At 45.9% G+C, this 23,402-nt stretch overlaps 1 protein-coding gene across 1 annotated transcript; it reads left to right on the forward strand.

Annotated features, from left to right (window-relative positions):
- The first annotated feature begins 7,069 nt into the window (after nt 1-7,069).
- Nucleotides 7,070-20,370, forward strand: LOC112108269 (purpurin). The gene is made up of 5 exons (XM_024202327.1): nt 7,070-7,186; nt 9,546-9,682; nt 13,083-13,195; nt 18,096-18,308; nt 20,333-20,370. Exons 1-5 carry the CDS (start codon nt 7,070-7,072, stop codon nt 20,341-20,343), a joined length of 591 nt encoding a protein of 196 aa, XP_024058095.1. The 3' UTR covers nt 20,344-20,370.
- Nucleotides 20,371-23,402: the final 3,032 nt, after the last annotated feature.

The following is a 23,402-nucleotide window of genomic DNA, read 5'->3' on the forward strand; positions in this document are numbered from 1 at the left end:
TTTAATCCTCTAGTAAATATGAAATGCATCGTTTACCAGTTCTAACATGATCATGTCAAAATTAAAACTACGAATAAATGTAAGTTAAGCTATATAATTGCTTTAACGTCTGTAGATATGCTATATCTGCCGAGTTAGCAAAATTACCAAATTTAGTGGGAAGGCTATATTTAGTTCCAAATCAATATGTTTTAATGGTTACCAACCAATGAAAATCAATGTTTCTTTTGGAAAATAAAAAATACAAAAGCAAAACAAGATTTAACTCAAGGTTTCCTGCTTGCTAATTTTAAATTCTGATTAAATTTTGTGCTTTAACTTTCTCTGATTTTAAATCAATCCACCTGTCCCAAAACCACAAATGGGAGCATTGTCTAGGTCTGAGCTCAAGCCATAGGTTCCTTTCTATTAGTAAAAGGACAGTACCTGGTCCTTATGACTTCAGATGTACATAGAATTCCTTACTCAGTCTGTTTTTAGCCACTTTCTGTATGATGGTAATCTTTTTATTGTATTCATGGTGGGTTAACTTTCTTTAGCTTCTTCCAAGATTTTGAATCAATTTTAATCCAGATCCTAATTAAACATTGAGTAGACTCAAAGAACCACTAAAATGCCCTGCACTCGCTCAGTGCCAGTGGTTTAAATTCCTCCTCCAAATAAGGAACAAGTTGCAGCAGTTGCTTTGAAGTTTAAAAAATGGGCTTTTGAAATGCAAAGTGTATACCCGCCCGTAACAACAATGGAGACAGGAAAAGGAGGCTAAAATGAAGCACAGCAAGCAGCTCTGTTGTGCTCTCTGGCCTCTTCCTTAGCTGGAAATTGACACTGTTGGCTTCATGTTGTTTATGCTTAAATACGTCTTTCACACCACTGGAACCGTTTGCAGGTTTCAAAAGCAGTAACGACTTATCAGAAAAAGCAAATGAAAGACCCTAGAACTCACCTGTATAGTGGCTTTGCAGTGTCCGATCCTGACCTTGGGTGTATGGGTATAACTGCCACTGGACTCATTAAAACGTAACTGTGAGGGGACGAGGTAGTGCAGAGGAGGGGTTATGGGCTGTGGAACCTTTTACATCACTGCTTCAAGACTAGGGCAGGGCAGTCAGGCTTGGAAGTCCTTCCTTAGCTGTTATATGGCAGGGAGGAAGTGAACCGGTGGTTGAGGTCTCCAGGTCCTGGTAACCAGACATCCACTGCACCATGCTAATTGGTAGTCTTGGCTAGGGTGACCAGACAGCAACTGTGAAAAATCGGGACATGGGGTGGGGGGTAATAGGCACCTATATAAGACAAAGCCCCAAATATTGGGACTGTCCCTATAAAATCGGGACATCTGGTCACCCTAGTCTTGGCAGAGAAGTCATAGCAGAATGGATGTGTTATATAGAGACACTGTCTCTGCACAAGGACACGTTGGTAGGTTACAGCTAAGAAACTGGCCCTGCCTCTATTCAAGCCGTATCTGGTCTTCGGGCAAATACTGGGATTTAGCCTTCAGCACTGTCACTCAGGGCACTTTGCAAGAGCTACAGTCATTTATTGGGGACGGAGAAGCATTTCAGTTCACGTAATTAAAATTGTCATGTTTTAAATGTCTCCTTGCGAGTGCCAGGGCAGTGAACTAGATGCGCTTCATCTGAAGGCCTAACAAGTCCACGAATCCTACGCACAAACCAAATGTGAACAACTTTCTAATGACTTACTGTCTGTGTTAATTACATCACTTCTTTCACCGGGAAAACGGAGTAAGTGAGCTGTAAGCAAAATATTCAGCACTCCTCATCCCATGATCACCAAGCACTTCACACTGGGTGAGCACCATAAGTTTTGTGGGGGGAGTGGGACATAGTTCCAATGGGTCAGGTCTTGGCATAGACCCCAGGTCTCCTGATCAGGGCCGGCTCCAGGCACCAGCCTGGCAAGCAGGTGCTTGGGGCGGCCACTCCGGAGAGGGACGGCAGGTCCAGCTATTCGGCGGTAATTCGGCGGACGGTCCCTCACTCCCGCTCGGAGCGAAGGACCTCCCGCCGAATTGCCGCCGCAGATCGCGCGCGGGCCTTTTTTTTTTTTTTTTTTGGCTGCTTGGGGCGGCCAAAACCCTGGAGCCGGCCCTGCTCCTGATGCCCAGGCCTGGTGTCTTAACTGCAGCCTTTATTCCAGTCCCTTTAAGAATATGAATTAGATCTAGATAAGCTAAAGCTGAGGCAGGAAATCCTCTCATCCCAATGTACAATAACCGCCACAATATTTGTCAAGGGCAACTCACAATGCTTCTATATTTAGTTGCTTTCACAGACCCGGGCGAACAAACGCACCATCTGATGGCTAGCCGGGGGGACTGCGGGGGGAGGGGGGAAAGGGAGTTCAGTGCCTGACAGAGGAGCCGATTTAGGGACCCCATACTGTGCCTTCCACTGCTGACCTAGCACATGTTGCTAAATCTGAGCAGGCAGAACAATCCCAGTAAATCCTAGAGCAGTTTATCTAACACTTGTTCCGATAAAGGCATATGCAGGGGTCTACATTAGCCCCCTCTCCCCTGGCCCCACATGCTCTGGGTTCTGCAGTCACGTCCTTCATTCAGCTCCTTTTGCAGATAATGCTTTTGCCGGGACTGATCCTATTCAAGATTAAACTGGACAGCAGTGGTCGGTGCATTGGTGAGTTAGAAACGTTTATCTTGACACTTCTCTGGAGTCCTTTCTTTTTCTGAACCACCTTGATGCGGTTGGAAGACAATATACCAACAAAACACATGTCCTTGCTGCAAACTGTACATAGCGCAGTGACAGATGTTACCGCAACAGACCAAAAGCTTGTGTTGTAATTAGCTATTAGTAGCATGGCTATAAAGCCAATGGGATTACATATCACATAAGTATGGCTTCACGTGTCTGGCAGGGACCTACACTAATCGGTTCGGTTGGCAAACACGGCCTAAGTGGTACGTTCTTTACAAATGCTTCTAATTTACAGAAAATACTCCAGACTCACTTGTCCTGAAATAGCCACTTTATTTGTATTAGAAGAAAACATAATTATTGGGTTGTGTATTTGTTTCAGGTGACCGTTCTTTTACTGCTAAATAACCTTCTGGTTACATAATACCTTTGCGTTGCAAAGAACAGTTAACTGCTCCAATTGATGAAAAGCCTTTTTTTTTAAGAAGCCCCATGTTACTATATGGACACTTATTGACTAAACATTTCCTTTCCACTACATATACATGTTTCACATTCCCAAGAAGTTGACCAAATAGCTGAGAACAAGGATTTGTTTATGGTGTTTTAGATAATGCCTTGTGCCTGAATTAACGGAGCTCGTTATCTTGACACTCTGTCTGGCGTGGAAGAAGTAGCTATGTGTGTTCTCTCCAGGGTCACTGCTGAGCTCCAAGATCTGGTACCCACTGTGACCTTTTATCCCTAAGTGTAATGGCTGAAGGATTAGCTCTGAGAACAACCATTTGGTCTCTTGCTGGAAAACAGGCAAAGGTTTAGAACAGTGCCCGAATTAAAGTGGTGCTTTTAAGGCCTCGAATAAGGTGGTGTCAGGGGGTGCTCGCTGTGGGAGGTGCTGTACAAACAGCAAGGTAGTCCCTGCCCAACAGCGATTACAAAGGGCAAGAAGGGAAATGCAGGCATGGAGGTGAAGGAGCTTGCCCAAGGTTACCTGGCACATCTGTGCCAGAGCCAGGACTTCTGACTCCTAGTCTAATGCATTTTCCATTGGACCACCTTGCCTACTGAAAAACATGCCCCAATGAAGGGGCACCGTCGATGCAAATGGAGATGGTGTGGCAGGCACAGGAATTTTACACAGCAGCTGGGCACAACTAGTATCTGTGCACCCCAGATCCAGGGGCTGCTCCTTTGTAGTGCCCCATGGGCAAAAGCCTGGCTGAAGGGTGCGGAGGGGAAGCAGGACTGAAGCACTAAGGGACCCTAAGAGGTTGAAGTAGGCATTCCTCCCACTGGCCTTTGTGGAGCTCTGGGAGCCATTGTACTCCCCAAACTCTCTAACGTGGGCCAGTGTTGAAGTGCCACCATCTCTCCCAAGTGACTTGTTACCAGTGCGGGCAGAGCTCTGTGGAAACAGGGAGAGCTCTGGGATGGGTTGTCCTGCAGCAAGGCACAGCAGAATGCCGCTGCATGCAGCTCACTGAATCATGGCTTAGGATGTAGACTGTGCCCTCGTCTCTGTAGTCGGTCGCTCTGATGGCTGGGAAGGCTGCACAGGGCCATACCCCCGTGTGTTCCCTGGCGCCTTTGAGGTGCCTTGCAGCAGCGAGGAGAGAGCAACCTTTGTGCTCAAAGGAGCAAGGGCTGCAGTTGTACCCCCCGCGTAATTGTGCAGTACTGGGCACAGACCTTGAGGCCAGACCTCCGTAGTTGCAATGTACAGCTAGGGAAGATCCACAGGCTCATTCTCTTTACTTCAGTACATAAAGGGGCACCTGTCCATTGCTCTAGGTGCCCCTAACAAACTACAAAAGCCAAAGCTCCCTCCCCCACAGCTCCGAACCCCTGAAAAGCTCATCGCTGCAGCAGCCCATGAAAATGCGGAGAGGCCCACATCAGCGCTGACCCATGGAAGGGTGTAATATCCTCCACCTGAAATCAGCATCCACCTATGGGAAGCAGCAGGTCACCCATGATACGCAGGTGGGAACTACAAGAGGCTGCAAGAGAGAATAAGGCTGAGGAGGACACAAATTGGTACAAATCATTTTTTTTCAAGCAGCTTCTGACTTCATCTTAGTTTGAGTTGCTGTGAAGCATAGCACCAAGGGGTGAAAGGTTTTAATAGGGCCACGGAGTGAGGAGAAAAGAGAGGTGGAATTGGCATCATTGCAAATGCTCTGGGGTCTTGGTGTAACAACCTGGGAATAGCAACAGAGGGTCCTGTGGCACCTTTAAGACTAACAGAAGTATTGGGAGCATAAGCTTTCGTGGGTAAGAACCTCACTTCTTCAGATGCAAGACCTGGGAATAGTGTGTGTTTGGAGTGTTTCCATGTGGAGGAAAACTGGGGGACTCCAGGACTTGGACACAGACATGGTGAGTCTCCTGGGGCAAAGTCCTCATTTTTATACTCGTCGTTTTGGGTCTTAGCCGATGACACATCACATCTATTGGAAATATTAATGATATTATATTCACCCCCAGTGAGTGAGTGACTATAACTGGGGGCATGTGCATATTCGCATGTCTGCTGATTGATTAACTAACTGTCCATGTTTTCCCCCCAACACATGATAAAGAGGCAGGCAGTGGAATGTGACAGAGATGTCCTTACTCTTGCTTCCCCAGACCTATTAGCCCTCTGGCCTTCTTTTTCCATTATGGAAAAGCTCTGTTTGTATTAGTGAAGCAGGCAGACACACCACTGTGAGGATTACACTTGGTTTTTACATAATGGATTATCCAAGATTAAAGGTCTTATTCAGGCACACCAGCGAAAATAACCAATTAGTGACTTTGCAGCTTCATTATTTAAAGGCAGCCAGGGGGCAGTTCACACCACACTCTCCAGCTGACCACTGAGTAAGGGACTGACTTGGAGTAAGCTCGAAGGGCTCCAGCTACAATATCCCAGCAGGTAGGTCTCTCTCAATGAAGAAGCAGGTTAGCAACTCAGGAAACAGCTTCTCCTGCCACGCGTTTCAGCCTACTGTACTTGGCATCTTATGTGAAATATTCCTCAGAAAACTGCAAGTAGCATTTGCTGATATGTTAGTCAAGGTGTAACTTAAGCTGGAAAATAGTTAACTGTGCATGTCTTTGGGACCATCTGGATGATTTAGTTGGGGATTGGTCCTGCTTTGAGCAGGGGGTTGGACTAGATGACCTCCTGAGGTCCCTTCCAACCCTGATATTCTACGATTCTATGGTAGCTCAGGCTCCAAAGGGGATAAGATTATGAAGTTTAAAAGATCTAAATGACTCACTGTTTGATGTGACAACAGAATATAAGGGTTGGATATCCTGCAAAAAGTTGTAATAATAATAAAAGGATAATCACTAAAGACTTTTTTTTCCCTGTAAGCATTTAAGTTTAATGTGAGTGTGTGGATGAGTTGGGATACGCTAAGCGGTTAATGCAGATGGGGATTACTTTGGCAAATTTGTGGTAATATTCTAAAAGCAGGTCAGTAATCCAGCATTTGAATATTGTCTCTCAGATGTGAGGTGGTGAGACTATGAGAGGGATTAGTATAAAAGTTAAATGCATTTCATGTTTTAATAATTCACTAGAAAACATTTGGTTAGGTTGTGAGAATCTCATGTGAAAGGTAATAACCCTGCTGGACATAGAGATGTCCCAGGGATCAATGCTGGTAAATACTTAAAAACAATTTAATTCTGACAAATGAGGCTTCAGTAGACCTCACTGGAACACTTTCATCAAAACAAAATGTTAATGGAAAAGCAGAAAATGTGATCAACTCTATCCATTTTCCAGCTAGATTCATATCAATAAAATATAGCCGGCATAAATGCCAGTATTTGTGGCAAGCAAAATACTAATTTAGCAAACCAAAAATTATTGTAGGTGCTCTGATGTGCTAATCAGACTTGTTTTAGGCATTTTAACTTGACCAATACTGTACGAAGAGTAACATGATAGGAAACAAGTTTAAAAATGTGAAGCCTGTAATCTATATTTATAGCACTAGCTATCCCAGTTGTTGCATGCAGAAGCAGGCATTTTACTTTAAACTTGACCTTACATTTAATAATTACCATTGTTTCCATCTTAGTGAATATCTTAATGCAGGTAGAAAACTCAGAATTTGCTGATAAAAGTGAGATTGATTGTTGTCCTCATCCCCACCCCAAATGCAATTGACAAGAACGCGGTTGGTAGTACCATTAACCACACAAAGGTATAAACCACTCAACTGTTTAAATTAAAAGAAGACCATTGGCTATGCTCCCCCAGAAATTGGTATATTTCAAATGCTATCTGGATTAGTTTTTGGCCTTCGATCGAAAACCTTCTTCAGATTTGTGAATCTGCATCCGTATGAAACTCTTCATGTTTGCTTTTGTCTTCCAGAATGAAATATGCACAGTATGTCTTCCTGGCAACACTCCTCTCCGGTATTGAACACTGCCTGGCTCAAAGTTGTACAGTGGATTCTTTCTCTGTGAAAGACAACTTCGACCCAAAGAGGGTAATTATCACAGCTTCATCTGCTGTGCACAGTGCAACAGTAGAAGCTACACAGTTTACATCACTTCTTTAATTTGCATAATATACTAATTCAATGCAACAGGAGCTGGGAAATTAACCTTTTCGTTTTAGAGGTAAAATATATTCTCTCAAACACTGTTTCCGTAGTTTGCTGTTAACTCACCAGATTAATCCCCCGTTGCCTTCTGCTCAGTAAGAACCTCAGCCCAAAAAATCCAAAATGATGGTTAATTTTCTCTCATAAGGAAACTTGTTTGACCTAAAAACATCTGCTGAATTGCTGGAGGTCAAAAAGCTCCGACTCCTAATGTGCTGCCATTAGTGGCTCATCCTGACTCTAAATACACAGGACAGTCATTTCCCCCAAGTTAATGGCATTGCAGACTTGCCTCCTTTGAATCTAGAGCACGCTAGTGAGCTGCAAATCCTCACTCAGGAGGGGCCCTTGGGAGCTGGAGCCGCCTCACAGCGAATCAAAGGGAGATAAATTGGCCCTTAGAGTAGCCCCATTGACATCAGCCATCAATCAGCTGCTCAAGATTGGTTCTGAGACTCTGGCTGAATTATGGTAGCAAATAGGACCACCTACAGATAACCATTCATTGGGACAGGAAACAAATAGAATCTGGGTTTGGACGTGGCCAGGGCACCAACCTGGGACTTTGGAGGTGGAGGATGCAATTTCCCTGCTCTGCCACAGACTTCCTATGTGACCTTGAGCCTCTGTGCCTCATTTCCCCATCTGTAAAATGGGGATAATAGCAGGGGTGGCAGAACTGGAGGGAGGGCAGAGGTGAGAGCAGAACTTGGAGTGGCTGCCACGGGGCCTGGAACTGCCGGGACCCTCCTTCCCAGTCTGGTGCTGGCTCCCCCAACCCCCCACCAAATCTACCTCAATCTACCTCCTAGGAGTGGTGAGAGAATCAATGCATTGCAAGTGCTCAGACACTACAATCATCGGGGTCACAGAAGTACCCCAGGCTGTAGACTATTACATTTGACGATAACGTTCCTGCTCTGCTCCAGTTTGTATGGCTCTCCATTTCAGTCATTACTCTGATGTTTTGGCTCCCTAGGACAGCAAAAGATTAAGGCAGGATCAAACAACTTGACTAATCCACCCTCCCCTACTCCAAAACGTCTTTGCAGCCCTCCTAGGTAGACCCTCTTCCAGAAGGGGCCTTTGGTGGCCCATGGAAGGGTCAAGTAAGGCTGAGCAGTTGTTCCTTCCCCACTTCACTGCTAGACTCCCACCTTGGGTAGTGAGAGGCAATGCAAAGCCTTATAAGTGTACATGTACATAAACTCTGGAGGGTTGGGGGGGAACCCATGCTCTGACTAAAGGTTGAGCATCCCCCTGATTTATCTGTTCCTGAGTTACAGCCTCCATTTCAGTCTCTAACAGGCATGTGATTTCCTAGATCACCTGGCCTCCTAACTCCATACGTTCCTTTATAGACACAAACCCCCAATATATGTCCCAATTTTCGTAAGCGCCAGAGCAGGGGTGCAAGATGTTACAGTGTAGGCAGATGTTCACCTTCTGTTTGTGTTCAGCCTTGTGCATTACTCCTGTTAGTCCTCTACGGCTAACTGTTTGTGGGTCTGACCATGCTGGCTTAGCTTCCCTTTCCTTTTCAAGACATACGCTGCTAGGTCTTCAGGGATGCTTTTCCTGGGCATTTTCTTCTTTCTCAATCAAATGTACGAACACCAGCACCCCCACCAAACTCGCCTCTTTTCCTCTGTTTCTAATGAGTAAGCGTAATGTTTTTTGCCTCTCTGCATAGGAACTTTAACAAGGGTGCGGACCTCCAGCAAAGGATCAAATGCAGTCCCTTTCAGTCGTGACACGTGTCGCCATCTAATGGTTATTTAGTGAAACTGTGAAAAGAGATGGTCGTTCCCACCAATTTATGAATGGCAAAGTGGCCCCCCAAACCCTCATGCAATTTGCTCTAACCGGTTCACGTGTTGCAAAGAGGCCAAGGCCTGAACAGAGAATGTTTGATTTACAGCCGGGGTTCGTCTGGGATATGGCTGAGACACGTAAGCAGGGCAGTGTAGGGAAGCTTACGCTGCTGCACTGTAGGTGACTGGGACTTCAGCATCCAGGGCTACCAACCCAGCTCCTGTCACAAGGTCAAAGGTGCAAATGCACAGTGGAACCATTCCGCCAAGCCCTAACAAATGCACGCACAGGCCTTTCCCCGGGTTTTATAGCACCTACCTACTGAACTACAAGCTTTCTGGCCACCAGCTTGCTGCAGTACGGGTGGTTACAGATGCCTGATGTTCATGCCATGCAATGAAAATTAATTGGGATATTTTCCTTTCAGTATGCAGGGAAATGGTATGCCCTAGCAAAGAAGGACCCAGAAGGCCTCTTCCTTCAGGATAACATCTCTGCTGAATACACCATCGAGGAGGATGGCACAATGATTGCATCTTCCAAAGGCAGAGTGAAGCTCTTTGGGTAAGTGCTTGGCGAATCCGCCACTCGCGCGCCTGATTGAATGCACTAGTACGCCTTGTGACTGGGAACGTATCTGAGGCACATGATGTGACCTGGGTACCTTGTTCAAGAAGGAAAAGCTAATAAAGCTCAGTACGTTAAAACGTCAAACCTTCTGCTTCTAGGGTCCTGGCTTTATTTTCTATTTAGGCCACCAGCGACGATGAGTTCAAAGCCAGCCTGGTCTCTTTCGTGCCTGTCACAAAATCAACATGTATCTGACAGTCTGTGTTCAGAGGCCCAGGACTTGCAAAGCTAAGTTTTCAATAATGGTAACAAGTCAATAGGTCCAGATGGAGTTTCTGAGTTTTAAGGAACCTAATGAACAAAAGAGTGAGCTATTAACAAAAAAAAACTAAAAACAATTACTGTATTGAAGGTTTGACAGCGTTCAACCTGTTTATTCAAACGGAGATCCTAAGAATTATACCTCAGGCGTAGCTTCTTTACAGAGACGCATGGCTAAGAAAATCATTAAATGTAGAGTGGCAAAGCAGTCCGGTGAGGGTAATGTCAAATAAACCAATGTAGCTTTTGGAAAGGCAAACTGCTTCTAATTGGTTAGATTTCCCTGAAAGATTTGGTGGTTGAAGGGGCCAAGTGGGTTTTATGTTAGTGGATTTTTCCACCTGACACTGGTTAGTTTTCTGTGGAAGACTCAAAAAGCCCTCAGATAATATGGGCGGGCACTGGATAGACAGATGGAAACAAATCTAAGATTTTTGCCCGTCACCTGTGGCTACTGTAAGGCATTACAGCTTGGTTGAGAGACTAAACTGAGTAGGAATAAATAGCTTTCTCGGTGTAGAAAGAAAAAAACCTCAAGACCTTCCATAGATAAATACTAGCTCCAGTGCTGTTCAACATTAGCTAACAATATGGATGATGGGTGCACTGAGGTTCATGGAGGTTAAGTCCATTAATGGCTATTAGCCAGGATGGGTAAGGAATGGTGTCCCTAGCCTCTGTCTGTCAGAGGATGGAGATGGATGGCAGGAGAGAGATCACTTGATCATTGCCTGTTGGGTTCACTCCCTCTGGGGCACCTGGCATTGGCCACTGTCGGTAGACAGGATACTGGGCTGGATGGACCTTTGGTCTGACCCAGTACAGCCGTTCTTATGTTCTTGTGAGGTGGTAAAACTCACTGACACAAACCTTAGGTTTGTCAAGACAGAAGAATGGGCAGCACTCCAGGACATTTGAGAAAAAGGCCAGGTGAAGTTCAGTAGACAAGTACTACATAATGCATGTGGGAAGGAACACGTTCAGCTACTCAGAGTTGTAAATTGTGGGTAGCCTCTCAAGAAAACCGGGAAATCATCTGTTGCCATGAATGTATCTGCTTCATGGCTGAAGTTACACTCCTTTTATTACGTAGGCTTTGAGCATGCAACTCATCCCAGTGTAAATCCAGCAGTGGGACGACGGATTAGGGCCAGAGAACTCCTATCCTAGTGTGAGGGTGCAGCAAATTCTCCCTGCCTGTGATCAGACACCGGACAGTTCAGTCAGGGGGTTCTTGGCAGCAAACCATGGGAAAAGCTAGTGCAAGTCAGCCATTTGCGTGGTGGCCATCAATTCCTCAGCAAATGAGCAGTAAAACCCACTCCCCGCTGAGGTGGCACCTCCGCTAACAAAAGGATGGGTGCACGGCAGAAAGGAAAACCAGGGGAGATCATTTAGTAGGGAGGCTGCAACCTGTTGTAGGTGGCAGAGGACAGTTACCCTCCCCAACACCTCTTCTGCTCAGAATGTGTGTATGGGGAGGGAGAGGAGGGGAGTGTCAAGCGCAGGTATCTGCCCTGGGTCTAAACTGCAGGGAATGTGACTTGGAACCTGCTCTGGGGCCTTGGCTGTCCAGTCTCTTGCTCTTGCAAGTTCTTTAGCCTGCTTTCCCCATCTGACCACTACCGGTCCCGGGCCTGGCCCTGGTTGGCCTCCACTTCCCACTTGGACACCCTGTGGTAGCTGCACGGACATGTGAAGGGCAACTGAGAGGAGCGATGTGGTGGGATGAAAGCTTTGGCATCTGCCCAGGGGTCTGTCCTGACAGGGACCTACCTGTTCCTCCCCACCTTGTCGATCGTTGGGGCTCAGGTGACACCTGGGGGAAAGGCCTCTGCAAAGGTTGCAGGGGGCGGGTACAAGTGACACATCTCCACGCATTGTGAACCCTGTTGTATGGCCCTGCTTGGCCTCAGAGCACTACGCTAGCTACCCTTTTCCCAGGGTAGGCCAGACCTCCCGAGAGGCTGCTGTGACTTGGAGCCGCTCTCTGCATGCTGAGCTAGTCCCAGACGAGTGTGCTACCGGTGACCTGCTCCTCCTGCGCGACTCAGGCCTCCGAGCTCCTCCTCCCGTACCCCACATCCTGCTGCTCTTCCCTCTAGCTTGCAGAATCTGACTGTCCACACGGCTGAAACTTGTCTCCTCCCCCACCTACGGCAACAGCCTGCTCCCACCAGGCTCTGCAAGGTGTAGCGGACAAGAGCACGCCCTCTGGCCAAGGCTCCCCCCACCTGAGCTCAGTGTGGAAAATGGGGAGCCAGAGGCGAAATGCAGCTTCCGGTCATTTTCAATGCCCCAGTCTACCTATGAGATCACATCTCTGGTGCCTGCTTTGCCAGCCATGCCCACCTTCACTGTCCAGGAATCCATTCCTCCGCGTAGCCCACTGGCATTGTTTTCCTGGCTCTCCTTAAATAGGGAATTCCTGCCTTAAACTAGTCCATATGGCTGCTACCCTCCCCACCCTCAAATTCCTCGAGAGACACTACTTATGACGCTCAACGGAAACCAAGCAACCGGCGATATCCCTTTGAATGATCGAGAGCCTTTAAGAGCTGCCTGCAGCCTGTACCATGCCCTTTCCTCACTGCCATTCTCCCTTGTCCTCCGCCTGCTTGAATCCTGTGGGAACAGCAGGAGCGGAGCAGAGACTCTCACGCCTATTTTTCTGGGCGGCATGTAGCGCAGTGGGAGTCTGATTTTTGTCTGAGCCATACTCCAATACACTGAATGCATTTCCTGCTGTTTCTGGATGCACACAACTTACTCTGTGGTGTGGAAGTGGGTAGCAGATCCATCAGCTCTCTGCACTCCCAGCGCCACTCTGGAAATCCGTGCAGCCCACGACTCGTTCCTGCGTAGCGACCGGGCAAGGAGCACTGTGCTAGGATGTGGAGTGGCTTTTACTCAACGATGAACTATTTTGAAATGGGAACAGTGCCCATGGCCCTGCTAAGTCTGTCAGAATTAAGTCAGGCACCTGTATGAGTCCTGAACAGGGCTGTTATTTTGTGCATTGAAACATACACGCTGTAGAGTCTCATCCTCGGTCTCTCTGCTCCTGTTTCAGATTCTGGGTGATCTGTGCAGATATGGCTGCTCAGTACACAGTCCCAGACCCCACCACTCCAGCGAAGATGTACATGCGTTACCAAGGTCTGGCTAGCTACTTGTCCAGTGGAGGTGAGTGAATTTCATCCCATGGGGTTAGCTGTGTTGGCTTGGAGCTCGTTGGTGTCGAGGCCTACGTGTTTCAATGGAGGAGCTGCCCAGACCGTTGCACTCATGTGGGACATTGCAGGTCACACAGGTTAGAGCGAAGTGCGTGAGAGCTGGGGACCCAGCAATGTTGAACGGGGGGATCTGGCTGTGGAATCTACTTTGGGAGACAACTCCAGAGGCTGATCTTTGGAGAACACTGCAAATCCTTGCTCCCCATTGCTTCTCTACCCTAACCAACCCCTTCTCCCCAAAACATGATGGGGAAGCCAGAGCTCTCTACCTCCCAAACAGAAACAAGCCAGAGACTCCCTTAAGGACCAAGCTATTACCAATTATTTTACAAAGGTGAGTCACAGCACAAAGCTGTAAAGTAGATGGGTATCAATACAGTTCTGGGCTGTCTGGACTTGGGAAATGATGTTTTTCAGGAGTCGGAGGTGTGCTTGCTCCTGTTAGCCTCTGCAGGCCTTCCCCATGCACAGCCTGGTAACTTGAGCTGTGCAGAGGGGGAGGGATTTGACACTTATCCCCATATCCTCCTACTAGCAGCTGGCCAAAGCAGCTGGGCGGGTGGTGATGGGAGGAAAATTGTATGGTTATTCCTTAGCTGCCCTCAGGATTGAAGCCCCACTCCCCAGGAACTCTTTGTGCCATGACAGGTGTATACACTTGCCTAATTCCTGCATGCACCTCCCACATCCCTTCCCCTGCTCGAGGACCCTCTGCAGTTGTGGTGGCTGGACAGGGTTCCCCATTAGTGAGTGCTGAAGGAATATCTTCCTAGTGCACCGGTAAATAAATTACATCAAAACATACTGGATGGAAGAACAAAGCTGTAAAAACAGGGGCAACATCTTAGGAAAACGAAAAACCTAGAAAGTGTTAAGCAACATTAATATAGTCATTACTGCTGGTCTGCCTGTGATATATTCCCAGACACACCCCAGGATGAAATGGAGTTAAGGCTAGAGGACATATCACTACTTTAGGTTAAACTAAATTGCAGGGATATTGTAACTATCCCAAGACCAAGGGTTATTGACTTAGGAAATTCAGATAAGGTTGAATTGTTAAGAAATCCAGAGGTGTATTTCCATATCTGTACTGCATGGGCATCCAGACGCCCTGCACTGTTCCAACAGACCCTTCAAACTTCCCATAGAGTTAAAGCTCCCTTAATTTTCTACCTAGGTTACGTTTCTTTTCTTTTCTGCTAGGATTAATTGTCCCTTTTTCTCTGTTACTCTCCATAATTGAAAGTTTTTCGTTCAGCAGAAATGCTCGTGTGCTGTAGTGACACTATACCAAACTTATTTAGCCTTAGCTGTGGTTGTGGGCCCAGATTAAACTGATTATTTTTTCTAGATCATTTACTCTTCTTCATTATTTCCCCCTCGCGGTGTCATGACCGGGCAGGGATAAGGTTGTTTGGGAGCCCTAACTGTGCACTTCCATACCCCAAAACGTTTGAATTTCTTTCTTGAGTGTTAACTTTGTGGGCTGATAACACTTGGTTTGGAGATAATAACAGCCCAGCAATGCAGTTTCCCTAAACTGGTGATAAGTACTAAACCTTAACTACATTTTTTGTTGCTCATCTGGGAATCTCCTTGCCCTTTTAAACTGAAAATGTTACCTCTTGCACTCCACTCTCTCTGTTATCCTATACACACACTCTAATTTCCCTCCCTTCACCTTCCCTCCACCCGATGCACCCATGGAATTGCTCTGGTGCAACAGGTACCTTTTGTAGAGATTTTTTTTTTTAGGATTAATCGCAATACTTTCCGTTTGTCATCACTGCAAAATTTGTCAAATTGCCCCTTTCAAAACGGCCACCATTTCCCATTGTTCTCCACATGAGTGAAGCAATAGCTGCCTGAAAGGAAAATGGTGCCCCCTATTCTGTAAGAAGGCAGAGACGCTGTCTCATTGACATGCAGAGCTGAGCACAAATTAGAATTTCGACCACACAGGAAATTGATATTTTGCATTTGGTTTTTGTCTCTACTAGAGTGAAAAGCCCAAGTATTAGAATGTCTTGCAGAACGTGACGTTCTGAAATTTCAATATGGAAATATTAAAATGTTACATTTGGTTCCAAACAAGTTCAACATTAAGCTAAGGTGTCACATTGCCTCATGGAAGTTGTCGTTTGGGTGACTCGTGCTCTCATTGCGATCTTGGTTCATCATGGGAGATGTAATTAGTCAGTGAGCCCCAGCCCGTAGGGAATGGGGGACATGAATCACTCTAACAACAACTCCCATGAGGCACCGCCGCACTTTACACAGATACGCCATAGTGTCAAGATGATTTGAAACCAATATTACAGCTTGGTTCAACAAACGGAAAAGTTTGTATTCAGCTCAAATCAACCAAGAACTAAATGTTTCGATTTTCCCACTAGAAAACTGCAAAACTCTGGCAAAATCTAAATTTTCCCACAGGAAACTTCCATTTGGCAGGAACTGCATTTTCCATCAAATTCCTGTCAATGGAAAACTGCCAACCATCTCTGAGGAGATGGCAGCCATTTTGACAGAGGGCAGTTCTTCACTGAATTCTCTGTGCCTACCATTGTTCCCTTCAGTCTCTGCTTTAGGAGAAACTTTCACTGAGAACAGAAAAAAATTACTATGGAATCTAAAAATAAATAAATATAACTCTATATCCTCAAGATTCCAGTACGTTTTAACTGAAAAGTTTTTTAAAATGGGCTAGTCTGCGATTATTAGCGGCAAAAAAGTCTGACACTGGATTTTAAATTTCTTAAAGGGCCCATTTTAACTGGTAAATTTCCAGAAAATTTCCAAGTGCTGTAATTTAGGGGAAGATATAACTTGTTCTTTGATGCTGAACCTCTGCTTCAAGTGCAAAACTCAACTCATGCTAATTACAGAATCACCGCTGCCACATCAATAGTTAGTGGAATTGCACAGAGAATTCCAAGAGCTGGCCTAATCCATAGAAGGAGAAACCAAATCCCTTCTCGGACTAATTTGTTTTAATGGGGCAGTCTTATAAATCTTTACTACTTTTATGCAAATTCTTGGACTAGAATTCTTGCTGGTTCAGGCCCTGTGTACATGATAAAGGCTGACTTGTGTCACAGGCTGTAGCTGCATCTTGCTGCTGTTCCTAATTTAAATGAAACACTTTGACTTTTCTATACTGTCAAATGGTAGAAGTGAGGGTATTACAATGGCACCCTTCTCAAAATGGCCACAAACTGAGGGCAGCTGGGCCTTCAATCCCCTGGAGAACAATGGGTGATGGCAGTCATTTGGAGAGAGGGCAGTTCTTCATGGAATTCTGGAATGGATCATTGTATCATTCGGCGTCTGCTGAGCTAGAGGATTTTATGACTAATGGGAAAACATGACCAAGCTCTCCATTTCATCTGAACTCATTGAAATCTTGTGCCTGGTCTCCATTTAAACTCCTCTTTTAGGATTAATTTGGGGGGAGGGATAGCTCAGTGGTTTGAGCAGTGGCCTGCTAAACCCACAGTTGTGAGTTCAATCCTTGAGGGGGCCATTTAGAGATCTGGGGCAAAAAAATTGGATGATTTAGTTGGGGATTGGTCCTGCTTTGAGCAGGGGGTTGGACTAGATGACCTCCTGAAGTCCCTTCCAACCCTGATATTCTATGATTAATGAAAGAGGCTGGTTTGGTCTGTTAATCAGATTAGAGGCAAAGTCTGACACTGGGTGCTAAAGGACCCGTTTTTAATTTGAATTGCTAAACTAACAGATGTACTAGTAAATATATAATTTTTCTGGGTCATTGGTAAATGCTGTAATTTGAGAAGACACTAGATCAACTCCACTATACTTTTCATACATAAGTGAGTTTTGCACTTATAGCAGGGATTCAACCTCTTAACTACAGAGTATCAACCAATGTCTCCATAACATATGGAAGAACCTCACTAATTTCAGTTGCATAGTCCACAGTGAATTACTGGATTCAGGAGTTATCAATTAAGGGCTCAATTCTGCATTCCTTTTTCACACAAAATTACTACTGAAATCAGTTCTGTGTGTGCTAAACATGGAGAATCAGGACCCAAATACTTTAGAAAAAAATACTAATTGTAAAAAAGCCCATTACTTAGACAATTAGTTTTGTTTTTAATACTTGATATCTAGCCAAGATAATGAAAACCTAGGAAAAAAACTTCATTACAACATATAGTATTGTAATAAACCCTTGGCATGAACAATAAGGTGTGTAGATTAGGAAGGCTCAACTGTGTTTCATCAAACAAAGCTCTTTCAATTACCCCATGGTCCAAGAATAGGCCTGTGACCTTCTGGTGCAAAAAGATGTTTCATGAGGCTTCAGTGAATCTTCTCTACCCTAAGCCCCAGTTTGGCTCCCAATGGTGTTTTGGACAGACTTCAGTGGAGCAGGTCCATAAAGGGGCCAAGAAAAAATGTGTGGTGGTGAAAACCATTGAAATTTTTCCCATTCCAGGTAGAAGTTGAAAAGGGATTTTATAGTTGAAGGTCAGAAAGGATCATTATCATCTAGTCTCACCTCCTGTGTGCCACAGCTAATCCTGGGGTGGATTGCATCAAGCTCGACTCATGGCTGAACGGGAGCGTTTCTCACAGAAAGCCGTTCCATCCAGATGTCAGGACTCTGGGTGGTAGAATCCTTCATCCCTTAGGAATCGGTTCCAGTTGTTTCACACTCGCTCACATATGCGCGCACACACGCTTTGAAATTTGCTGACTTACCTTCCCACCACTGATTCTTGTCAAGCCTGAGTTCGCTCGATTGGAGTGCTCAGACATCTTCACCTATGTAGCTACCTACAGCCCATGACTAACGAGCTGTTCTAATATTTCAGGGGACAACTACTGGGTGATTGACACCGATTATGACAACTATGCCATTACTTATGCCTGCCGCAGCCTGAAAGAGGATGGCACTTGTGATGATGGATACTCCCTTATCTTCTCACGCAACCCCCGTGGGCTCCCACCAGCCATCCAGCGCATTGTGCGTCAGAAGCAGGAAGAGATTTGCATGTCTGGCCAGTTCCAGCCAGTGCTGCAGACAGGTACACTAAGATACTAACAGACTCTTACTGTAAGAGTCAGCTGCATATTTCCTAACGCAACAAAGTCATTGCAACCTAATTAACAGTTCTTTTGACAGCATTTTTGTATGCAATATTAAGTAAGAGCGTGGCTGCAAAGTGAAAGACTTACAAGTTAAAAATGCCAGATTTAGGGTGGATGTGCAAACTTAATTCTGCCCCTCGTCCCCATCCTATGCAGTAATGAGGCTGATAATCCTGTGGAAAAACAGGATGTCACATCATTAGACCATCCTAATGGATACATACAAAAGGGCAGATTTAAGGTTGCCTGGGCAACGGGAAGTCTGGCATTTCCTAACTTTCAAGTGTTTGACTTGGACACCTAAATAAAGTCCTTCTAAGTGAGCTGCGACTCCCTGCCTGTACAAAGGGAAAAGGGAAAAACAGATTTCAGTACTTAACAGCCTCTCCCCATCGTGAGGCGCCAGCAGGGTTTGAAGCCTGAACCTTCAGCACAGACTGCTCTAACTGGAGCTGCGCTTCCAACTGCATTAGCTGGCAGGAGGAGATGGCTGTTTCTCCGGGTGTGTTAATGAGTCACGTGCTGGATCTTGAGGGTGCTTGGGGAGCAGCCTAGCGTAGTTACCTTTCCTTTGAGCTGGGGACATTCTAGCCCCACATAGTGCCCAGGGGGGTGGGGGAACTGGCCCTTTGATGCCATGTGCTGGAGGACTTCTTGGTAGGGGACTTCTTCCTGGCTTGCTTATAGGGTGACCGGATGTCCCCATTTTATAGGGACAGTCCCGATTTTTGGGTCTTTTTCTTATATAGGCTTCTATTACCCCCCACCCTCATCCCGATTTTTGCTGTCTGGTCACCCTACTTGCTTACCCGACCTCCACCAGAGGTGTGGGACTTACTAACCCATGTGTGGTGCATGGGCTACTGAGGCAATGTGCTGAGTGGGGAGGAAGCCCAGCTCTGTGCACTTCCCTCCTCCCAGCCCCACAAAGTCCTGCTCTGGCAGGTCTTGGCCCTTCTCAGAGCCGTGGGGGCGGCAGACCTGGCTCTCCAGAATATTGTGTTGGGTTATTCAGGCTTGCGGTCAGAAACTCTTCCTGAAAATCCAAAGGAGAGGGAAAGGTGGTGAGCAGTTCATCTCCCCAAAATGCTGAACGGGTTGAAGACAAGGCACTTAAGTAGCCAGAGGGCTATTCCCCTCCTGCTTTTCAAAGGTCTGCTGCACACAATGAAGTGGGTGAAAGCTTTCCAGTCAGAAGGGTGCAAGAATCTCTTAAAATGGAAAGTGTTAGATAACCTAAATATAGGGGGACCAACCAGCTCCCTCTTAAAAATAGGTGCTTCATTGAGAGTACAGATCCCAGCATGCAATGCTTCATTAACTGACAGTCACAGGACTCATTCAGTCACAAAGTAAGGTGCTATCTTTGGGCCTGATCTTGACTTGCAGCCCTTACTCAGGCAAAACTCTTATTGAAGTCAACGGGAATTTTGCCTGGGTAAAGTCTGCAGGTTCAAACTTTGTAACAGTGTTAAACTGCCCAGGTGTGAGTCGAGGAACAAACAGAAACAAGCTGTGGCAACGCAGCAGGACAGCAGGGAAGTGTAAGCCAGGTTCACCCAAAGAGCTGACCCAGAGGCTTCTTACTACAAACTCTCATTGCTGGCTGTGGCTGAGAAAGGGGCACTGGTTACTGGGCAGGACGTCTGGTGCTAAATCGATATACTAGGCTGAGGTTATGGCCCTTTGTGGCTAGTGATGGCTGAAGTAACTTAGAGCAGCCTAAGGACTGCTCTAACACATTATGTGGTAGAGCCATGCACAGAGCAGGATCCAGACAGTGCAAGTGAGAGTTTTGGGCACTAACCCTAAACTCTGTTTTATGAGTACCCCCAAATTTCTGCAGCTGTAGCTGAACTGAGGATTAGAACACTGCAATGACTACAAATTCATTTGCATGGAATGGAAAAAATGAACTAAAGTTTTCTTTCTTTTTTTCTTTCCTTCCTTCCTTTTGCAGGTGCCTGCTAAGGAATTACACTTGTGATTCGATATCTAAGACCAGAAACTAGATCTCTGGGTCTTGAAGTTGTCAGTCTCTTAAAAATCAAATAGTTTGGACCAATGTTTTTTTCCTGAAAAACATGTTAAAATGTTGTTTTTTTGTAACCCGAGTGCAATTTTTAAAGGAATAACGTTAATGTGATATGTTTTTAAAAAAACCTCTACTGCTATCTACTGCCTGTCTCATTTAACCTAGCCTCATATTTTAATTTTTAAGTAACAAAGCCTGGTGGGACAAGAAGGCGGATGTGAGATTGATAAAGTGTGATCCTCTCATTCCAAGTTAATACATTTACTGCTAGTAACTATTAGTGCTGAAATGCCCCAGTTGGGGTTGGGGTCCCATTGTGATGGCTGTTTCTAGTCAGACAACTGGCGTCAAACAAATTCAAACTAACACACTATGGGATCACACAAGAGGCTGGCTTTCTAAAAGCTCAGAATACTGAATCCCTGGTTCCTCTTAAGGGTTGAACAAGCTCAGCCTCATCAAAGCCCTGTGCAGCTGCTTGATCCAAGCTCCTGGCTACTAGTCCTAACAGTAGGTATCAAAATTCTTCCCACCACCGTCCTCCACCTTCCTGTCTCATCATCTGGGCCCAGGAGTTGCTTTTGTCTGTGCAGAGAGTCAGAGACGTAATGGGTAGTAGACCGTTCCTCTTAGGAAGATGGGGGGGACCTGAAAAGGCATTTCTCAGTCACACAATTCCCTTTCCATGGGACATGACTGATCCTCAGATGTTAGTGGTTTTCTGTGAAGAAAGCTAAACCCACTGACTTGATATACCACCACGTTATGCTGACTCATGCAACCCTGTAGCAAGGGCATCTTTCTGTGACTAGTAATTACTTGGGATAAGATTGCAGCCAAACCAAAGTGCATGGTAAGACACTGGCACTGCCTAGTGCTTGGCAAATGACTGACTTTGCAGTTTGCTGGCAGTTGGGAACAATTGGGGAAAAGCTTGGTTGCAAATAGCATATAAATTCCTGTTAAAGGCTCTTCTAGCTTGAGTGTGGATAGTGCACCAGGAATGTGGTGAGCTCTCCCTAAAGGGTAAGCGGTTTGTTCTCCCCAAGCCCCTAGTCTGCATTGCCCCTGATATTTAGCTGTAATAGAAGTATGCTAGTTGAGGATAGCACAGTCTGTTCACTGCCCTCCAAAGAGAGTCTTCCATTGTCAGGAAGGGGAGAAAGATTGCTAAAGCTCATGTTTAAAGCCATGGGCAGAACCTAAACCGGAGTAGGAAATGCATAGATACTCCCGACCGGAAAATAATTTAGATACACACTAGTAACCTGTATGTAAACTACTGTCGTGTGTTCTGAATAAACTTACGCAGTCCGCCTGGTCATACTGGACTAATGCAGTAGTCAGTGGAATGATTTAACGCCTTACTAATCGCCTCTCTGTCCTTTAAGGTAGCATCAGGGATGAGTTGTGGCAACTTAGGACTCCATCTCAATTGATGAGACAAGCTGAAGTCTTAACCAAAGGAAGGTTGGCCTTTGGCGAAGACCCTTGGACCAATATGCCACCTTCTGGAAAACTGGGATCTTTAAGGCTCATACATAATTAGGACCTGGGTGTAGCCCAATTGGTGTATTGAGTATTGATTAATTTCTTAGACTCCAGTGGTTGGTAAGAGTTCAGTCTCCTAAACAGCTACAGCACCTGGAAAATTATTACCAATGGTATTAGAATAAGAGACCCAAGGGGCACTGGAGAAACAACTGCAATTTATCACAAGTCCCTTTATTAACAAATCTGCTAAGCAGATAAACAATCCCGCCAACACTGAACGACCTCAGCAAACAGGGAGAGAGTACGGAGTGTTTAGCCGCGTGCCTGGCATTACTTACATCTCCCAGCTCTATGACAGCAACTGTGCCCCAACACTCCGCTGCATCAGCGAGAACCGCCTACCTGCTGTGCCCTGCAGACCCCCTATGCCAAGGGCCAGGACTTGAGGGCACCAGAGGCCCATTGCAGCCAGAAGCAAGGGCTGTCAGTGTCCCAGCAAGGGACACCCACCCTTCACATCCAGCTAAGCCTGTGGGAGGGGGGGAGCCTGTGCATTATTGTTAGTGGGCATGTTTCAGAGTGCAATGGGATGGGTCAGTTATTTGACATCCTGGAGCCAATTCCCTTTCTAGTCTTTTAATTTATCCCCATCCTTTACAAGAATCAAACATTGTTTATCCTTCTCTATTGTCTTTGATATCCTCTCACGATAAACCGGGATGTCCTAGAAATCACAGTGGTTGTCTGTCACAGGTGAAGGCACTGTGCACAAAGAACCTCGGACCCACTGTTCTTATGGTGAGCCACTGAAGCCCCGAGGAGGGAGGAATAAGGGTGCCACCATCCTGGGGGCTTAGGGCTTCCCCAGCAGGGGCCTAGATAATGAAAAGCATTATAGGAAGAGTGGGTAGCGATGCCTGTGGTGAAGGTTGCTGGACACTGCCCATTATAATAGCCTGTTTTCAGTGCTTTTAGATTTTATCCACTTGGGCTGAAATTTTCCATGAAGCAAAAGCTACACCAGTATGTTTGAAGTAGGGTAACCCCAAGCCTGAGCTTTCAGAGCTGCTAAGCGCCTGCAACTCCCATTCAGGGCTATGGATGCTCAGTGCTCCTGGAATCCCCCATGTCTATAAGCCAGGAAGCACTGGGGGAGGGGAAATTCAGTATAGCTCATAGCAGTGTATAGGAGGGAGGAAATACTAGAGTAACAGTTCAGGATAGAATTTCAAGGAGCGGGAGCCTGTGAAGGATCCGTACGGGAACATCATAATAGTTTCATTACTACAGAACTTATAAAGAAAAAACCACCCTATGGAATTCACTGGCTAAGCCAGCCTTCCTATAAACATTGAACCAGCCTATGGCATTATACGCCTGCAGTGGCATTTAGCTACGGATTTGAAAGACACTTGCCCATTGAAGTAGAGTCGTCTGAGGAATGTTAGCTGCTCCATCTGTGGATTAGAGCCAAGCTCCTAGAATTCTATTTCTTGGTCAG

Source organism: Terrapene carolina, unplaced genomic scaffold, assembly GCF_002925995.2.
Source record: "Terrapene carolina triunguis isolate 2854851 unplaced genomic scaffold, T_m_triunguis-2.0 Scaffold33356, whole genome shotgun sequence".
In the NCBI taxonomy this organism is placed as follows: Eukaryota; Metazoa; Chordata; order Testudines; family Emydidae; genus Terrapene; species Terrapene triunguis.

Coding starts and splice junctions, on each gene's coding strand:
- LOC112108269 (XM_024202327.1), top strand. CDS start 7,070: ATGAAATATGCACAGTATGTCTTCCTGGCAACACTCCTCTCCGGTATT. Junction 7,187..9,545: donor ACAACTTCGACCCAAAGAGG/GTAATTATCACA, acceptor TTTTCCTTTCAG/TATGCAGGGAAATGGTATGC. Junction 13,196..18,095: donor TAGCTACTTGTCCAGTGGAG/GTGAGTGAATTT, acceptor CTAATATTTCAG/GGGACAACTACTGGGTGATT.